This window comes from Pangasianodon hypophthalmus, chromosome 1 (genome assembly GCF_027358585.1).
Source record: "Pangasianodon hypophthalmus isolate fPanHyp1 chromosome 1, fPanHyp1.pri, whole genome shotgun sequence".
Taxonomy (NCBI): domain Eukaryota; kingdom Metazoa; phylum Chordata; class Actinopteri; order Siluriformes; family Pangasiidae; genus Pangasianodon; species Pangasianodon hypophthalmus.
Window position 1 is genome coordinate 12506359 of NC_069710.1, and position 20633 is coordinate 12526991.

General features: G+C 35.3%; 1 protein-coding gene across 1 annotated transcript; it reads right to left on the reverse strand.

Moving 5' to 3' along the window:
• Positions 1 to 1961: 1961 nt before the first annotated feature.
• Positions 1962 to 11732, reverse strand: crhr2 (corticotropin releasing hormone receptor 2). Its single transcript, XM_053235360.1, has 6 exons — positions 10847 to 11732; positions 9233 to 9323; positions 7536 to 7580; positions 7329 to 7448; positions 5640 to 5663; positions 1962 to 4647 (listed from the first exon to the last, which is right to left on the reverse strand). Exons 1-6 carry the CDS (start codon positions 10868 to 10870, stop codon positions 4607 to 4609), a joined length of 345 nt encoding a protein of 114 aa, XP_053091335.1. The 5' UTR covers positions 10871 to 11732; the 3' UTR covers positions 1962 to 4606.
• Between the last annotated feature and the right edge of the window lie 8901 nt (positions 11733 to 20633).

The following is a 20633-nucleotide window of genomic DNA, read 5'->3' on the forward strand; positions in this document are numbered from 1 at the left end:
GGTTAGTGCTGCCCCAGCTTGCCCCAGTGTTCTTTGTAGTATATTTGCATGACTGTTCCAGCTAGAGGCTCGAGGAGAGGAGGCAGGTTCTCCCTCTCAGAAGGGCCCGCTGTCTTTCCGCTTGCCCCTGCCTTGTCATGGTTATCTGATGTATCAGTATCTGGAAGTGGTAGCCAAGTCAGCAGCCAAGTGTGTGCACGCAGATATTTGATCCTAAAATGCATCCCCATTTCTTTTTTCTCTCTCTTGAAGTTAATAAGACAAAAAATGCAGCTTGTCATGATACAGAGAAACCAAAACGCTTCTGACAGAAAACTTACTGACTTACAAAAATGCTGACACTGGAGACTTCTTCCATAAATGATAAATATACAATTCTTCACAGAAAACATCACAATTATACATTTTACTTTGTCAGATAACATGTAAATTTTTATTTTAAAAAATCAATTTATTATTAGGTTATTATTAGGTTATAAAGTGACCTCTAGCGTGCCCTTACAGTGAAGAAAATGTCATGAGGTGCCTTAATGGCTGACCTTACGATGAAATGCCCTTTTAAGATTTAAAAGGAGGATATGAGACTGAAGGGTGGATTTCTTCCAAGATGGCAAAGGTTAGGGATTTTCAACATCGATTACAATGGCTTTAAATGCTTGTTTTGAATGAGGATTAAGGGTCAAACAAACCTGGTCAAATATGCAATGCCTTTGTTTATGTAAATTGTTGTATATCAATATAAAGCTCCTGCATTTCTGTCCATCACCTCATTCCCTCTCTTACTGTACCTGTTACACATTTTTTCTCAGCATAAATCCAAATATCTTGATTGGAATTTGCAACTAATTAGAGACACAGGTTAAATTATGTAATGCATTATATTGTATTATATTATTTTTTCTTTGTATATAATGCAAATTATACAAAACACTGAATAATTATGGCTAAAATAGCAACCCACTAATAATACTACCTCTCATTTATTCAGCTCATTTTGTCTTTTAAACACATGTAAACAGCTTGTTTCTGTTTTAACCACATTAATTATAAAACTCGCTATAAACAGATTGGCCTTGACTTAGCATATGTTATGGGAAACCCAGTTTCTGAGTCTTAACTAACCAAGGTCAGTTAATTCTAAAGCTTAACTGCTATGTCTAAGCCTGTCAGAATTGCACACTGAATGAGTGTGTGAAGTGTGTGGGAGACACCAGAGATGGTCCCTGGAGAGACCCCCTGAAAGAGCCAGCACTCAGAGTCCCACCTGTCAGAGACGAGCTGCAGAGTTTGTGTGTGCATGTTTGTATGTGTGGTATGCAGTGGCAAGGTGCGAAGGAGGCTTCAAATTGGTCCCTCTGGTGGGTAGCACAGTGTTTCTGAATATAGAATATGTTCAATATGTTCAAGTCCAATAGGGTAGCAAAGCTAACACTGGCTGCTGTCTCGTAATTTAGAAGAACATTCTGTGTTATGCAAATGAAACATTTTTGTACGAATAACTGTCACTGTTCTCTGCATTTCTCTGCAATTAGCATACATTGTAATAGAATAGAATAGTACAGAGATATACTGAGATACATTTAAGCAATATTGCACTCGCAATCATCCTGTTATACCGAATATCAGCACGGCTGTGACTCACCCACAGGTAATATTCTGGTAACCGCTGATATTCACTACAATAACACAACTGCGATGCTGCTTATACAGCCATTCTATAAACAAGAAATTAACATAGAGTAACTGACATTTCAGACACAGTATATCCAAATATTTTGTTTATTTTTGCTTCTTGAACAGAAATAGTTCCCGAAGAAGCCACAGCTGGATAGAGCGTTGTGTGTTGCCATGGTAACGCACAGACCGACTGATGGCCCACAGTAAGTGTTGTAATGCTTTCAAAGTAACTGCTGCAACTTATGCATTACTTGTCACATTTGTAAAAGGAAACGCAAAAAAAACTGTGACTGATGTAAAAATAATTAGTGTGCCATGGATCAGGCTGCTCTATGCGTGCGCTGGATCAGTGATAGCTAATGGGGTGTTAAAGGGGATTGCTACCTGGCTGTGTTGTACCTTTCCTTCCTAAATTATGCAATATATGTGTGCATGGTGTGATGGGGCACTCATACAGAGCCACTCCGCTGCCCAATTATAACCAACGTCATGACAATTTTACTTGCAAAGGTGACATAGTGCATAATGCTAATTGTACCTTTTTTTTTTTTTTTTTAGCATGTCACTGTACTCTCACTTAGTTTTTATTTTAGTCAGTGTTAGACACTGTATTAACCGAGCAGCATCTTAATCAAAAACAAGATCAACATCTATCATATCCATTCAGAGGAATTGCAGGCAAATGGAAGCCTCGAGAAAAGGAAGGAAAACATGGGTAACGAGAAATAATGTTTTTTTTGTCAATTCAGAGTGTATTATGCTAATAATGACTGTAGTGATGAGTATCGAGCAAAGTGAGTAAAACCAAGATAATTATGTTTAAAAAAATCCCGTAGACAGATAAATAATAAAAAGCGGTGTACTACAGATATTATGTATGAATATGGTATACAAAATTACACAAATCTTTCTTTATTTTTGTAACAATCTTTTAACTACTTTAAAAACAATGAATTGCAAATATTGTTTATAAGCCATCAGAAATGAGCAATCATGTAGACACATATAGAACATAGAAATAAATCCATATACATAGCCACAGATAAAAAATGACAATATTTATCCATGATCTAAATGTTTTATCCACTGCTAAGCATTATGTATGAAATACCTAAATGAATAGGAATACTGCCATATAGACTACTTTTAATTATTTATACCTCATTGACATAATTTATTATTAATAGGAATAAATATGTATTAAAATGTTTTAGCAAAAACTCAAATTAACTGGCCTTATCACATGGCTGGTGGTACTCTAACTACCAATGTATATTACTGATGCAACTTTGTATAGATCACACATGGGAGGTGGGAAAATAATTTTGCAATAATAAACCTTATATAAATTTGGATATATGGACATAATGTCCAAGTTTATGCATTTTAAATAAGCTATTGCAATGTTTATGGTCATGGGTCATGGTTCAATATTAATATTTCTCAATGTCTGTTGAAAAGCAATCATGATCTCGATCTCAATGTTCATAAAATATCTTATACGTTCAGCTTTCTTTGGATTTCATTTGTATTCATAGAATGATCTGCTCAATATCCTGCTTATTTATCCCTCCAGCTGTACACTGACTAACCATTCTGCATCGTTTAGCACAGAGCAGGCACAGAAATCTCCTTAACATCTGTGGCTACAATGGCCACAACTGTGTCCTGGAAAAAACAAAGTACCATCAAAATCCTACCATCTGATGGACATTGGGGACATTGGGCATAATGTCCAATACAATTATACTTTTTAAAATTGAGGGAAAAAAATGGCTGTATGATAATATCTGAGTGGAATAAGAAATAGAACTATGCTTAAAATTACTATTAAAGAACTGTGCAGAAAGAATCCTTGTCTAACAATGATAAACGCGAGCAAACATGAAAAACCGACAAGCAAAAAATGAGGTACATTTTCAATTTGTGAATAAAAATAACTGTACTGTGTTAATATTAAACAATCCAATCCATAGTTCTCTGATCCAACCACAAATTCATTCCTTCTTTACAGAGAAGCACAACAATTACATTTAACCTCATCTGGCACCCTACTACCATCAAATTAAACCAGCACTTCATGCTCTTGTCCAACTATATTCTTATTCACAGTTATGTGAACAGTAATTACAGTAATGACAGTTTGGTATCCATTTTCAATGTTGGCTAAATTGGCAACTTGGCAGGTATTTTAGCTGAAAGTGGCTTAATTTGTCACAGTAATCATATGACAGTACTACTGCAATTCAATGGAAACTATCAGAATTAATGCCGGTAATGCTGGTAATGTAATCTGCAGCTATCTAAAGTTAAAATGCAATTCCCCTGATGTTCTCAGCTAGATTTGTCTTGCGATCAAAGTGGCATGACTGTTTTTCTGCACGATACTTTAATTATCATATGTCATTTCACTGTTCTTGTCTATTATAGTTGTCTAACCTCATCAAATCTACGAGAAAGTGACATCTTATAGATATAATTTAGTTTTAACAGGATTGTTTTATTTAATTGATCACTGAGTAAATGTCTACATTTTCTATATTTGAATTTATTTCGTACATCTTGAAAAATAAAGTTAATGATTACCTTTTAGTACTTACAATTATGTAAATCCTATTATTAATCATCAGCAAAGATAAGAAGGCATTTTTTCTAGTTAAATTTACATTTTACATCATGTAAATAACATGTGTGCTTGTTTTAGTTTTCCTTTATATGAAGGATGGTGGTTTTGGAAAAAAATATATATTATGTCAAGTATTATTTTAACCAATAAATACCATATTTTGTGTGTAAGGAGTTGAAGTATGAGGTTTATTCAGTGAACAATACAATAGAACATAATGAATAGTACTTATTGCACACTACAGGCCTAATAAATACTCTGTAGCACACAGTATATATGACATCATATATGACAATCGTAGTGTTATGCCATCGTAGTGTGGATGTTCAGGGTAACAGGACCATCTGTTAGGGGTTAGGAACAATGATGAAAAGAAAGACACCATGAGTCTAAAAGCCCACTGCAGTGAAACAAGCAGAAAAGAACACATATTGTGCACTGAGCTGCATATGTAGAAATTTGTCTCTCAGTGTCAAGAGGTTGCCACTTTTGTAATTAACTATTTATATTAATGTTAATTAATAATATTAACATTTGATCATTATAATAATAATGCTGATAATGAATGAACAATGACACTACTGAATAATGAAGACAAAGATTCACTATGTCCAATTCATATTCAGCCACGTAAAAAGAAGTTTCACGTGTTATACTGACAAGTAGGTGTATTTAGAGGGAAAAGACAACCTTAGTTACTTAATTTGCTTTGTTTAGCCTAAATATACACCACCAGTTTTGAATAATAGCTTTTATGTTAAATAACCACTTTTTTTTTTTGTACTAGTGTGTGAGATGATGAGGGTGATTATGGATGTCCTTGTCTTGACATGTCTTCGTACCATTAAAGGTAGCATGTAGCAATTCAAATATATTCATATTAGTTATACGTATTCTGTAAATATTGTTGCTTTCATTGACAGTATTTAGCCTGAAGTGGAATAGATTAAAGTTAAATTACACTAGCAATTATTGTCTAACTTGGAATAGATAGGATTTAGAAGGTTACAGTTTAAGGTCATAAAGTAAAATATGAGTATAGAATTTATAATTATATCTTTAAAAGGAATCTCAAATATCATGGTGGTCAATGGGTTTTTATCAAATATTTAATGTGTTTTTTTTCCCTTTAGAAGCTTTATAACACCTTTGAGGCACAGCTTGAAGGGCACCATGATAGATATAATTCCACTAACAAATATTGACTTATTTGGTCAGATGATGCTGAATTAGCTCACAATGATGTGCCATTGCCTGGGCCTTCCAAAAATTGTAATATGAAATATAATACATTTTATATAAATTTATATAAATATATAAAATGTGATTAACTCACTCATTTTCTGTATTGGATGCAGACCTACAGGAGACGAAAAAGGAGACATGTACTATTATTCAGTTGGTGCAATTATTATATAATTCTATAAAAGTAAATATAACTACTTGTGAAAGGATTAGAATCTCAGTTTGTACCATATAAGATTTTATATCCACACAGTAAATACAATGTTCATAACATTCTCAAAAGTGCATAAGAAAACAGAAAACACTTGTTGTAAGTTGTCAGCCAGCCTGTTATTTCTACCTGTCATGATCTCGCCCTCTGCACATTGTGCAACTCGTACATGTAAAACTGTAACCCCGTCCATGTTTTTTTACATGCATTGTCTATTTCTTTTCCACTTGTACACATACATAAAGCATATATAGAAACCCACAGAAATCTTTAGGTGACTCGGACACGCCTCTGCTTTCGTAAAACTCCACCCCTTGTGCGTAACTCTCACACAACTTCCGATTAGTCTGTTGTTCCGTCAGCATACCGATCCTCACTAGGCACGAATATCTCAACTCTGAATGGTTTTAATTAAGACACCACAAGCAATACTGAGATGCACGGGTCAAAGGTCATAAGAGTAACGAGACAGGCAGACGTGAAGATAAACAGACTGAAACTGTTTGCCTCCTGTTAGGACAAAACAACAAGAAGAGGAAGAATATTAATTTAGAATAACAAGACATTTAATATGCTAGAATTTACAGCTGTTCATTAATTACTACTTTAATTTTCCCTTGCTCCATAAGATATAAATATTGTCAAATAGTTTATACAGCCACTTTTGGCCTTTCTAACTGCCTCCAAGCTCTTTCCCATCCACTGAGCAGCTTTTGGATGCTCTCAGAACACATCATAAACTAAAATTGTGAACAGATCCTGTTTACGACATCCAATCGTTAAAAAAAACAACCCTGAATTTTCAAATCTAAACACACAGAAGACAAGAGTCTTTTACGCAGTAATGTATGTGAGCTTATGCTCCTATTAGAAATAAACACATTTGAAATACATTGTGATGAATATTAGACAATGGCCTGTGTTTTTTTTTTTTTTTTTTTTTTTTCATCATAATATCACTTTTGGTTAGGGATTGTGAATTAACTCCCATGACAATAAGTACTGAAAACTTTGTCCATATAAGGAAAATGATGGATAAATTGGACAAAATGGGTCAGAGAGGGCACACAGTATGGAATGTGAATAGGGACACTGTGTGTGTGTATGTGTGTGTGTGTGTGTGTGTGTGTCTTGTGGGTGTGAGAGAGATATTAGCCCACAGTTAGTGTATAGTGTCCAGTGATGTGATGAGTGGAGGAGAGCGATGGAGTTATCATCAAGGGGCACTGATACTGATACATGCAACAGAGGTATCTAGAACGAGAGAGACTGTGTGTGTGTATATATATATATATATATATACATATATGTGTATGTATAGAGAGAGTGAGAGAGAGAGCAAGAGAGACTAAAATAACAGTTCCAGGTCAGTAAGGTCATACCACAGACTACAAATGAAAAACTAATGCAACAAACACACATTTGTGTCTGCCGAGTGCTGCCAATTCATTTCCTGTATTCTTTATAAAAATATTGTGACAACATGTCCTGTTTTTTATTCATTTATCTGACTAATGCCAGATATTGTCTCCTCATTACATGTTGTGATGTTTTAAAATCTCTCCTTACTAGTGGTGTTGTATCGGACTCCATAGAGGAACTCTGGACACGAACGTGACACCATTTCCCCAGCCACGCTGCGCGGCCAGCAGGTGCCGATGCCATCGATAGCTGTTCTGCAAAATACACCTACACAAAGATAGGGGGATTACCAATCTGTCATCAGGGGAGGAAATGGATGGCACAACAGAGAACAGCTATAACCATGACACATACCCGAGTTATTAGTGTCAGAGTGATTAGCAGCATCCAGATGGTACACTGATTAAAGAGAGACAAAACAAAAAGAAAGTGATAAATCCACATTTCAACACAAAACCACTAACCAATTTTATCTAAACAATACAGATCCAAAATGTACACATATAAATCAGTAGTGTACTTGCTAACACGCTCTCTACAGTTTCGAAGTTGTTTTAAAAATAAAACAAGACAAAAAAGATCTTCCTTTCAGTATTCGCTTTAAATTCTGGTTAGCAGGTTAGGGTTTCGAGAAAACATGGCATCCTGACCCCTCCAACTATTGTATGAAGAGTTTTTACAAAGGTAATTTAGCTATCTGTCTTGTAGCTAACATTTTCTTCTGATTGCTAAGTCTGCATATTATGACTTAAAAGGCAGCATTAGCATTGTCTAGCATTAGTTAACCAGCTACTTTGAAACAAAAGCTAAGCCTCTTTTTTTTAAAGAAATGTCTGTGTTTCTATGTTGCTCTTTGTAATTCGGTATTTCTTGATAAGTCTCTTTGTAAACAATACATTCGGCTAACATGACCTGACAGACATTTTATTTAACATGCTAGTTGCTTTAGTGGTTTAGCTAGTTCAATATGTTAGTCAGCTTGCTCTGATACAAAAGATACGCCTTGAAGTTACTATGTTTGTAAATTGCTAGAAGTAATTACTAACGTTAAATTTGGCTAGCTATCATGAGTTTCTAGCTAGCATTAGCTGTTTAGTAGTTAGTTGTTATCTTGTTTTTTGCTGCAGAAGCCAAGCCTATTTGACGTTTCTCTGCTTACAAGTTGCTAGAACACAATCGTAACAATAAAACTGGTTAGCTATCATCACATGACCTGACAGAAAGCCTACATAACCTGCTAGCTAGCGTTAACTGTTTAGTTCTTAGGTATGGTAGTCAGCTTGCTTTGTGATACAAAAACTCAGCATTTTTTTAAAGTTTCTATGCTCTCCTAATGTTATATTTGGCTTGAGAGACATCTTACGTAACTTGATATGTAGAGTTGATTAGGTATTTAGCAATCAGTCAGTTTTTTTTAATACAAAAGTAAGCCTTTTCGAAGTTTCTATATTTGTAAGTTGCTATATGCAATTCATAATCGTTGTTAGAAGTAATCAACACTGTTAAATTTGGTTAATTATCATGGCATGACCTATAACTTATGTACGCTGCTACCTAGAGTGGGTTGTTTAGCTAGTTAGTTATGCTAGTTTGCTTTCTGATACACAAGGTACACCTTTTTGAAGTTTCCTTGTATGTAATTTGCTATTAGTAATTCCTAATGTTACATTTTGCTAGCTATTATGACATGATCTGACAGCCAGCTTAGGTAACTTGCTAGCTAGTATTAGTTGTTTAGCTAGTTTGCTATGTTAGTCAGCTTTTTGATATAAGAGCTTATGAAAACACCTAGTGGGAAATTGTGAGTAAACAAATGTCACATGTAGAGCCACTAGAAGCTAAACAAGTAATTGTGGACTTTGGTATCATGGTAATATGCTAATATAATATCAAGTTAGCGATTTAGCTCAATGTTCATGACTATTCCATAACCTCTACAAAGTATATCATTGACAGGACTGGATGGCATGGATATCTACCTAACTGACTGAATATGAGATTAAAGATGCTCACACACACACACACACACACACACACACACTGAAACGCACATGTTTGGTTTCCAGAAGCCAACATTAGCACAGCATTGCAGGTGAGATCAGCTGACACCTTCACAATCACAAAAGACAAGACAGACAAAACCTGAGAAACGAGAGCGAGACAGAAAAAAAGAAAGAGAGAGAGAGGACAAAATGTCATTCTTTTTGCACTCAGTTGATCCCACATCCTTTTTTTTTTCTTTTTTTTATGAGTTGGCTATTTTAAGAAAAGCACAAGTTGCACGTGAGCCAAAGTCAACACTTCATATCAGTCGATATCAGCTGACAATTCAGCTTCTGTGTCTGCGTGTAATGACAAGCCTAATATAAACACTGCGTTCATCACATCGGTATGCATGAGGATTCAATACACTTTCATATCTTGAACTTTTGCGAATTACTTCAAGCATATCGATGACAATTATCACGTATGTAAGGAATAAAACACTTAGAGGTGTACTGTTATAGAAAAATAATCAAATCAGTATCGAAGTTACTGTAACCATCCAGAAGCTGATTATTTTCCTATAATCGCATGACGGGTTTTATTCCTTTTATACCACAGCAACGATTACAGCTACTTATGTTTATAAGAGCAGCTCTGACAGTAGTTCGGTTGCAATACGTTATCGTTTCTATGGTAACTGTATACACTGATGTTTGTTTGCTGGGCAGATGATCTACGTGAGCGTGTTATCGTTATAAATTTTCTGTTTATTTAACATCTCCAGTGTCGCCGCTTTGTAACAGTAAGAGGTAAAGCTGTAATGTTAAGGTTTTTTTTGTTTTTTTTTTGCGTTTTCTTGGGAATATGACAAGCTTTTTCCTGTAGTAACAACTGTTTATAGCTACTCTATCAACAGGGTACTAACTTGTTTCAAAAATGTTACACGACATTAACTATAAACTGATATAAGATGTACAATGTACAACAACATTCTTTAGTAAATAAAACACTTCGGAATGTGCTGTAATTGGATAGTAGTCTACTTCAAGGTGAAAACAGTAACTGCCCTTCGTGTCAAGTCGCATCATACTGCCTCTTCATTGATTAATTTCCTCTAACAGCATGCTTTGTCATGTTTTTTTTCCTTCACAGTATAAGCTGTACAGAAGAAAACAAAACGTTGCAGGAAGAAATGGGAAATAGACCAATGACTAAACACGCTGGAATAAAATATGTGAAATTTATTTATATATAAATGTATTTTATTGATTGTTTAATTCCAATAGCAGTTCATTTTTCACTTACTGTATATTGTATAATTGTTATTTTGCATTGTTTTAGTTTTGACTTGTTAGCTTTTTGTCATTTTAGGGTTTTTTAAAGTGATGACACACACTCCAGTGTGGAGGATCAGGATAAGTTCAATACAATAATGCATGTTAAATCAGAATTTAATGCAGCCTACAACATAGCACAATTCTCTCATCAAATGTTTTTTTTTTCAGTCCTGCTCCTTGAATCCTCCTAAACTGCACATTTCAGCGTATTTCCCTCCTCACACACCCATGTTCACAGCCTGAAGGGCTTTACAATGAGTTGATTCAGGTGTAATGGATCAGGAAAAGTGAAAATGTGCAGACACTTAAGGAGGTCTGGAGGAAACAGTGCATTAGTCTCACCTTTAACATTAGGCAGATCCACATTTTCCCTTCCAGTTGATCAGATGGCAGGCTTATTAATCAGTTCAGCTTCCCAAACAACATCCTGTTTGACTTGACTGAGGTTTTGTTGGTGGGTTTTTTTGTGCCTTTAGTGTGAAGCAGTCTCCATCTCCATGCTTCTGAGTTGTCATATTTATTTAGAGAGCTGTCACTTTCCCATGCTCATGGAAAAGAAGAGATTTTTAACCTATGTATGCGTGTGGAGATGTTGCATGAGGTAAACACTGCTGCATTATCCTGTCGAGGATGCAAGTTACTCACAAAAAAATATTAGGATTTACAAATTGCACATGTCCAAAGAAGCAAAAAAATATCCAGGTGATATCGTAGTGCATGAATTATGAAGTGAAATATCCAATGCATATCAAGGCAAGTCCAATTTTTTCAGCAGATAAATGTCGAGAACTTTCTTTTTTTTGTGGTCTTCTTCTTTTTTGTGTAGTTTTCTCCTTAATTTATTTGTTTTGCCCATTTAATCGAGCTCCTGTTAATCCTGTTAATCCATTGATCGTCTCCGCTTTCTCTTCAACTTCATCACGGTTTGAAGGGGAATCACGCACCGTCCACGCGCGCACTCAGTCCCGCAACCTGACGCTCAGAGGGAAGCTTTGATTGGCACGCGGGTGGGCGTGGCTGACCGTTAATAACCCCCGCAGCAGCGGCGCATTAACCGGCGGAAAGTGTCTCACTGTCCTCCATCTGCCCGCGTGGTCTGCGCTCGTTAAACGCTTCTCAGAGAAGCGGGTATTTGTTTTCCTGGAAAAATGGCAACAATATGTGCAGCCTATACACTGTACAGTAACTGAGGCACGCACGCGCTTCGCCTCGGACTTGCAGGTGTCCCGGTCACGGCCTGCGCGCTCGCGCGCTCCCGGGGTCCATTACAGAGGACCGGGCCTCGGGCGGAGCTTCCGGAAGCTTTTCATGACCTAATGGCTAATAGTCCTACTACTACTACTACTAGCAGCCTAATAACAACAACAACAACAACAACAACAATAATAATAATAATAATAATATTAACAATAACAACAACAACAACAATACTACTACTTCTACTACTAGCAGCGTAATAATAACAACAACAACAACAATAATAATAATAATAATAATAATAACAATAACAACAACAACAACAATACTACTACTTCTACTACTAGCAGCGTAATAATAACAACAACAACAATAATAATAATAATAATAATAATAATAACAACAACAATAACAACAACAATACTACTACTACTACTACTAGCAGCCTAATAATAACAACAACAACAACAATAACAACAACAATACTACTACTACTACTACTACTACTAGCCTAATAATAATAATAATAATAATAATAATAACAATAACAACAACAACAACAACAGTACTGCTACTACTACTAGCAGCCTAATAATAACAACAACAACAATAATAATAATAATAATAATAACAACAACAACAACAACAACAGTAATACTACTACTACTAGCAGCCTAATAATAACAACAACAACAATAATAATAATAATAATAATAACAACAACAATACTACTACTACTACTACTAGCCTAATAATAACAACAACAACAACAACAATAATAATAATAATAATAACAACAACAACAGTACTACTACTACTACTAACAGCCTAATAATAACAACAACAACAATAATAATAATGATAATAATAATAATAATAATAATAATAATAATAACAACAATACTACTACTACTACTACTACTAGCCTAATAATAACAACAACAATAATAATAATAATAATAATAACAACAACAACAACAACAACAGTACTACTACTACTACTAGCAGCCTAATAATAACAACAATAATAATAATAATAACAATAACAACAACAACAATACTACTACTACTACTACTACTACTAGCCTAATAATAACAATAATAATAATAATAATAATAACAATAACAACAACAACAACACTACTACTGCTACTACTACTAGGCTAATAATAACAATAATAATAATAACAACAACAACAACAATACTACTACTACTACTACTACTAGCAGCCTAATAATAATAATAATAATAATAGCCTAATAATAACAATAGTACTACTACTACTAGCCTAATAATAGCAATAATAATAATAATAATAATAATAATAATAACAACAACAGCAACAATACTACGACTACTACTAATAATAAGAAGAATAAATAGAAGAAGAGGAGGAGGAAGAAGAGTTAGAACAACAACAACAGCTACAGCAACAACAACAAGAATAATACTACTAGTAATAATAATAATAATAATAATAATAATAATGATAATAATAATAATAATAGGAAGAACAAGAAAGAGAAGAAGAAGAACAACAACAATACTACTAATAACAATAATAATAAGAAGAGGAAGAAGAGGAGGAGGAAGAATAAAGAGAAAAAGGAGAAGAAGAAGAATAACTACAACAACAATACTACTACTGCTACTATTACCTATTGCATCTGGGAGTCTCATGTATTATGTTAAAAAAAACAAAAAAACAAAAACAAAATCTGTCTCCAAAAGTTAATTTAGATGAAACACCAAGACAAGTGTTAGTTAATCTCAGTTTAATCTGAGTGTTTAATTTCCCTGTGCTTTATAGCAGGGTGTCGCATTCCCGGCTGAGTTTAATAGCCTACTGCATTAACATACCTAATTCATCTCACCAGCTAATTACCAAAGTGGCATGTGGCCTGCTTAGCAATGATTTATAGGCTAGATATAGTTCCCTTTCCTTCTGTTTATTTGCACTAAGATTATTTAAGACTCTAGGTCTCAGCTTCAAAATATCCAGCACAAACAAGCCACAGCACATTGTCCTGTAATGTGTTTATTTCGACAATTAAGCACTGTCTCTGTTCTCACTCGCTTTATTGTGCAAACTCAAATAAATCTCTCGGAATAGCACGAATGGAATTGCTGAATAATTACCATCAGGCGCTTGTGTTTTTCAAACTTATTAGGTTATTATTATTATCATTAGATTCTTATTTCTCTCAGTATTTAAATAAACAATTGTTATTGGATGATGTATGATTCTTAAATTCCTAAATAGCCATGATTTCTCCAAGTCCTTTTACATATATTAAATTGAGACTATAAGGGTTAAAATTCAACAATTCCTATATCCATGGTTTAGCTCTAGTGTATATTGCTGATCTCCTGAATCAGTTTAACCCATCTAGAGCATGTTGCTCAGTTGAGGCAGGTCTACTCTTTTTCTTATATCACCCCTAAACTCTGGAATAATGTTTCAGAGAACATCAGGAATGCCAGATCAATGGATGTTTTCTTTTTTTTTCTTTCTTTTTTTAAAATTTTGATTGTAGTAATTTAAGTAGACCTATTCTCAGTTCATGGGTCTTTCTTCTTGTTAGGTATACTTATTGAGACAACACCTACCAGTAAGAATGCCAGACATGCATCAAGGGATCTATTATCACAGAAACAATCAGAACTTTTGTGACAGTTTGGTCATGTTTTTAAAATTTACCCAACTAAAACCATGAGAATATACAAAATAGTTATGTTTTCTGGTTTGATTTTGTGTATGTGTATACAATTCTCACCTGCCTGTTGGGGTTTAGTAGTCATTAAACAATATTTTAAATTCATCTGTTTGTGTATGTAATATACATACACACAATGTTGGTCAGTTTGGTGTCCTAAAGTAAAATTTCAAGCCAAAAGAATTCGCACTGTGGTTCTTTTAAGCAGAAGTAGCATACATTAATGGTGCACTACAGGTAATAATATAATCAAATAGTACATGATTTCAGACACAAATTCAGGCACAGCTAATAGAACAGGACTCTGGCCATTCCCCTCTTTTGAGTTGCTGTTTAGGGAAATGGGCCAGAGTTGAGGAGCTCCGTTCAGGCTGGGCTAAATTCCAAATTAAACAGAAGCCTGAGATGAAGATACCAGTGATATAACAAATCTAAAGCAAAAAAATTAGATATCTATAGGAAATGTATTTTACTATTTTTTACTATGATTTATAAAGCAGAGCAATAAAAAAAAGACAATGTACATTTAATACTTCTTTTATTGCATGACTAAAAAATACAATTCATACAATTACTACAATCAAGAACACTGCAAAGTCCTGCTTATGATATTTAAGGCTTTGAATGGGTTTCCATTTAGTGTATCTTCCTGATCTCCTAAAGCAGTATAACCCATCCTTTGTTTCAGATAACATCAGGAATGCCAGCTTAATAGATGTTTTTAAATCTAGATTTTTTTTTGTCTTGTTATGTTGTTTGCTATAATAATAATATTTCCTGTCTTGAAATATTATCAACACTGATGTACTCAGGAATACAAACACTGCATCACAAATTATGAAAATGGACATTTTTGTCATGAGTACCAATGGGTGTGCAGTTCACGAGGAATCTTCCTGTAAACACTGTAACATCATGATCTTGTATAAATGCAGTAGCCTATTTTATGTTAAACAAAATCCCATGAAATATTTCATTATATATTTCAAAATCAGATAATGCAACCATTTGTTTGAATAATGGTGGAGGAAATGCGTTAACCATTCACCTGTGGCCAAACACACACACAAATAGAAAAGATGACTCTGGTGACTTTGACCTCTTTGTGTAGATAGTGGATGCCTCCCTGTGATGTGTATATATGTATGCATGTGTGTGTGTTTATGTTTGCATGAAAGATAAAAAGTGACAGAGCTGGTTTGCTTCCTTTCTATTTCTGACTGCTGCATACCTCATTTCTTCTCAAATGGAAAAAGGAAATAAATAATTCCAGTTCAGCGATTAAGTGCACTGATCAAATGTGATATTATCCTCTTCACACTTCCTGCCAAGACTATGACCCAAAGCTCACAATTATAAATACACCAAGCCAACAGTACAAATATAATATAAATATAACTAACGCTTATATTTAACTTTTATTATATTAAATTAACTTATATTAAAGCTTATATTTAAACATCTTAACCTCCAAGATTTGGCACTGGTTATTATCTTATCTTTGTTGTTGACAAATATGTCATTTGTTCATGATACAGTGTTTTATTCCTGTTATACCATAGCAATTTGCCAACTTTATCTTTTTATTTATTTATTTATTTATTTTTTACTGATTAATGATAATGAGCAACAGTGTAGCAAACTGGAGAAACTCAGCAACCAGTCAAGCTCTGCCATGTGAGATGGTGAGACATGGCCACCAACTGGGATTGGAGTGGAATCAACTGTTTTTGTCAAATAAGTTTTTTATTCAGTCATCGAATAACCTTACAATAATCACAAGTTCCAGTAGTAATTTTTATATGCACAGAAACTTTCAAATAAAATAAATAAATAAGTAAAGGAATCAACTGTTTTTGGACACTCCAGTCCCAAGTCATCTGTCTCTGTGCCACCACTGACAGAGACCGTGTCCCTCCAATGTTTGAGAAGGTTATGGTGGTATATCTGCTGTGCGTTTCTCCTGTCTGTGAGCAAAATCTCACGGTCAGTTTTCTTTTATCATGTCCAACACATCATGAGTCTTCTGCCCATATAATAATTTAAATGGGGAAACCCCTGTGGAGGCCTAGGCTACCACACAGACTGCAACTAATAATTTTGCAACCATTTATGCCAATTTCGACTACAAACTTACAAATCTTGTTGTTAAGCAATTTATAAGCATTTAAGTGCTCCTCTAACCCTTCCATTAGTGGATGATAAACGCTGGAGTGGATCTCTTTAATTCCCAGTAATTCGTACAGTAATTCATGTCATATAAATGACGTGCCTTGATCTCTTCCGCTTCTCTTCTAGGTTCCCAACTTGGGAGATTACTTGAAACAGTGGAGCTCTTTTGCAGATGCACTGCTTTGGATTATCTTGTCACGCAGTCCACAAGGACTAATATGAAACAATATGCTTGTGCTGTCCAATCTAACGGCCTGACGAAATCCATGCCAGTTCTTCTGAGTTGGATCTCGATAAGAGGGAGAAGGCGCAACATGGTGTTTGGGGTAGCTGGGGGATTCATGAGCTGATATTCTGTCCTGCTGAGTGTCCCAGGTTACTCGGTATAAAGGATCCTTAATAAGAGTAAAATGGGGACAGGTTAGTGCTGCCCCAGCTTGCCCCAGTGTTCTTTGTAGTATATTTGCATGACTGTTCCAGCTAGAGGCTCGAGGAGAGGAGGCAGGTTCTCCCTCTCAGAAGGGCCCGCTGTCTTTCCGCTTGCCCCTGCCTTGTCATGGTTATCTGATGTATCAGTATCTGGAAGTGGTAGCCAAGTCAGCAGCCAAGTGTGTGCACGCAGATATTTGATCCTAAAATGCATCCCCATTTCTTTTTTCTCTCTCTTGAAGTTAATAAGACAAAAAATGCAGCTTGTCATGATACAGAGAAACCAAAACGCTTCTGACAGAAAACTTACTGACTTACAAAAATGCTGACACTGGAGACTTCTTCCATAAATGATAAATATACAATTCTTCACAGAAAACATCACAATTATACATTTTACTTTGTCAGATAACATGTAAATTTTTATTTTAAAAAATCAATTTATTATTAGGTTATTATTAGGTTATAAAGTGACCTCTAGCGTGCCCTTACAGTGAAGAAAATGTCATGAGGTGCCTTAATGGCTGACCTTACGATGAAATGCCCTTTAGGTTACCACTACGTGTAAGAAGTGCCCTATAGAGTGCCCTTCCAGTGGAGAGTACATGATGGGGTGCCCCATAGATCCCCTGCAGGTGAGAAAATGAGATGAAGTGTCCTGTAGGTGCTCCTACATGGGGTTCCACTTTTTATTTTTTGCCCCAGCCCCTCAGACAACCTGTATGCGCCTGTGCAGCACACTAATAAAAACCTGTGATTTGAGTTACAGCTGTAACCACTGTCAGAGCTGCTGTTATAGAAAATTAATCCACACCTTAAGACCAATCAAATTTGAGAACAGCGCTGATATAAAACTGAATAACTGAATGCATAATAAATAAAAAAAAAAAAATAATAAAGGCCTCTGACTATTTGAGATTCTGTGTTAACGTCATCTTGTTAGCTAAACCCTTGGTTCTTGGTAGTGGCCCCTTTAATGAGATTATAGGCTTACGTGTAGTCTAATTAAAAGTTTATTGAAAATGTAAATCACTGGAAAAGGCCATAGTATTGAATAGCCTTTGAAGATGAAGCTATAAAGAGCATTCTGTGTGCAGTGAGACACAATTAATAATGACGAAATTGAATTTCCCCTATAATCATTGGAATAAATATGTCATCACACCGTGTATTTATTATATTGTTCCACCTCCACTATAGACTCTCGTTCAATAGTTAGTGTTAGCTGGGATTGGGATTTATTTCTGTGTGAAATCCATTCTTTTTATTGTTAGAACAGACTGACCTAATTTTTCTGGCTCTACAGCACAGACTTGTTGGACAAACGAGTGTGTGTGTGTGTGTGTGTGTGTGTGTGAGTGATGAGTTTTCTTCCAGATGTTCTCACAGTGCCACGTAATCCAGGAAGAGACAGATTAACCGAGATTAAAACATTTAATAATCTAAAACAAGTGAAAGCAATTGCATGAAAAACAAAAATGTAAAAATATTAAAGTGCGATTTGTAAAAGTTATTAAAAGGTCACACTTTACACTTGAGGAGTGACATTATTACAGTAGGTTTACTTGATAAAATGCCATATGAATGTTGGTACAAGTGCATTTACATGCTGTAGGCTGTGCCTGTGAAACATAGCCAGGGTCAATAATTTTTCATTTTTGTTACAGGGATCAAAATCACAACCCACAAATTTATTATATTTATTATTGCAACCAACTGGAATATGCTAGCAACGACATAGCAACACCCTAACAACCAACTGGTATACCATAGCAACCACACAGCAACACCCCAGCAACCAGGTGGAACATTATAGCATCCAGATAGCAACATCCTAACAACCAACTGGTATACCATTTCAATGACATAGGAAGACCCTAGCAACCAACTGGGATAGCGTAACAACACCCTAGCAACAGCCTAGCAAACAGCTGCAATATCATAACAACCATGTTGCAACATCCTAAAAGCCAACTGGTATAGCATAGCAACCACCTAGCAACACCACATAGGAAGACTTTTGCAACCACCTGGAATATCATAGCAACCTAGACAGACCCTAGCAACCAACTGTGTTAGCAAATCGTCCACCTAGCAACACCCTAGTAACCACCTAGGAAGATCCTAGCAACCAACTGGGATAGCATAGCAACCACCTAGCAAAAAGCTGGAATAGCATAGCAACCACTTAGGAAGACCCTAGCAACCACCTGCAATATTATAGCAACCAACTGTTTTGGCATAGCAACCACCTGGGAACACCCGAGCAAACAACTGAAATACTATAGCAACCACCTAGCAACACCCTAGCAACCATATAGAATATCACAGCAACCACGCAGGAAGACCCTAGCAACCACCTGGAACACCATGGTAACCACATAGCAACACCTTAGATTATAACATTTTAGCCTTTTAGAGGTTCTATAGTTGTAAGCCTGTGCGACTGTGTCGAATTCTGGATTGTGATTGGTCAGAAGGTGTTGATTAATTTTCTATAACAGCAGCTCTGACAGTAGTTCCAGCACGGGTAATAATCACAGGTGTTTAGTTCACATTTTTGGATGGAGTTTGCAGTGTCAGTGCTAAGTGTTCTGGGAAAACATGATGATAACAGTATTCATTTTGGCTGCATCACCCCATCCTTGATTATTTTCCTCTAACACCCCACTCCCAAGTGTTTTATTCCTTACATTATATAGTTTGTACACAATGTCAGGTGTCAGGAATGTAATCAGTAACGCACTGTGGATGTGTGTTAGCTTGCAGGCTCTTGCTAAAGCAGTCGTTTTAATGTGTAAATACTTTACACATGCTTAATTAACAAACGACCTTTAATTTAAGAAAGAGGCTTAAGCAAAGCTTCCCTAAAGGGCAATAACTGTCTGTCCTACTTATTCACCAGGAATGGAAGGACAGAGAGAGAGAGAGAGAGAGAGAGAGAGACAGAGAGAGAGAGAGAGAGAGAGAGAGAGAGTTTATCTTTGCCAGTGTGTGTCTGTGATATCATTTTGTATTCATTTTTTTGATGGAGACGGAAACATTACTGCTTAGGTTTTTGTCCCAAAAGCCTTCATCACCTTCCACCTTAAAACGAAAGAAAGAAAGAAAGAAAGAAAGAAAGAAACAGAAATTGAAATGGAAGAACAAAAAAGAAAAACTCTTGCTCATGACACTGGAAGAAGAAAGATGATAATCCACAAATCTGAAAAAGATAGATAGATAGATAGATAGATAGATAGATAGATAGGAAATTAGGACATTTGAGAAAGAAAAAGAAAGACCTGCAGAAAAATCAACAAGTAAAAGAAAGAAAGTTGAGAGAAAAAAAAACACCAAGAGCAAATGAAATCCCAGAAATACATAAGTAAAATGAAAAGCAGAAAAAATGATAGAGAGAAAATGGAGAGAAAATGAGACTGAAATAAAGAAATAAAATGAAAGGTAAAGGGAAAAAGAAATACAAGAAAGAAAAGAGAGATTAAAGAGATGGCAATCTGGATCACCATTTACTTAATGATTTAGTTATCACAAATCAAAGAAAGACAGAAAGAAAAAAAAAAAGAAGAAAGGACAGGACAATTCAAAAAGATAGACATGCAGATGAAAATAA

Excerpts from the sequence above, each read along its gene's own strand:
- crhr2 (XM_053235360.1), bottom strand. The coding sequence starts at position 10,870 with ATGTGGATCTGCCTAATGTTAAAG. Across the intron at positions 7,449-7,535 it reads CTCTGACACTAATAACTCGG|GTGTATTTTGCAGAACAGCT; the intron begins GTATGTGTCATG and ends ATCTTTGTGTAG. Across the intron at positions 5,664-7,328 it reads AGTCCGATACAACACCACTA|GTCTGCATCCAATACAGAAA; the intron begins GTAAGGAGAGAT and ends CGTCTCCTGTAG.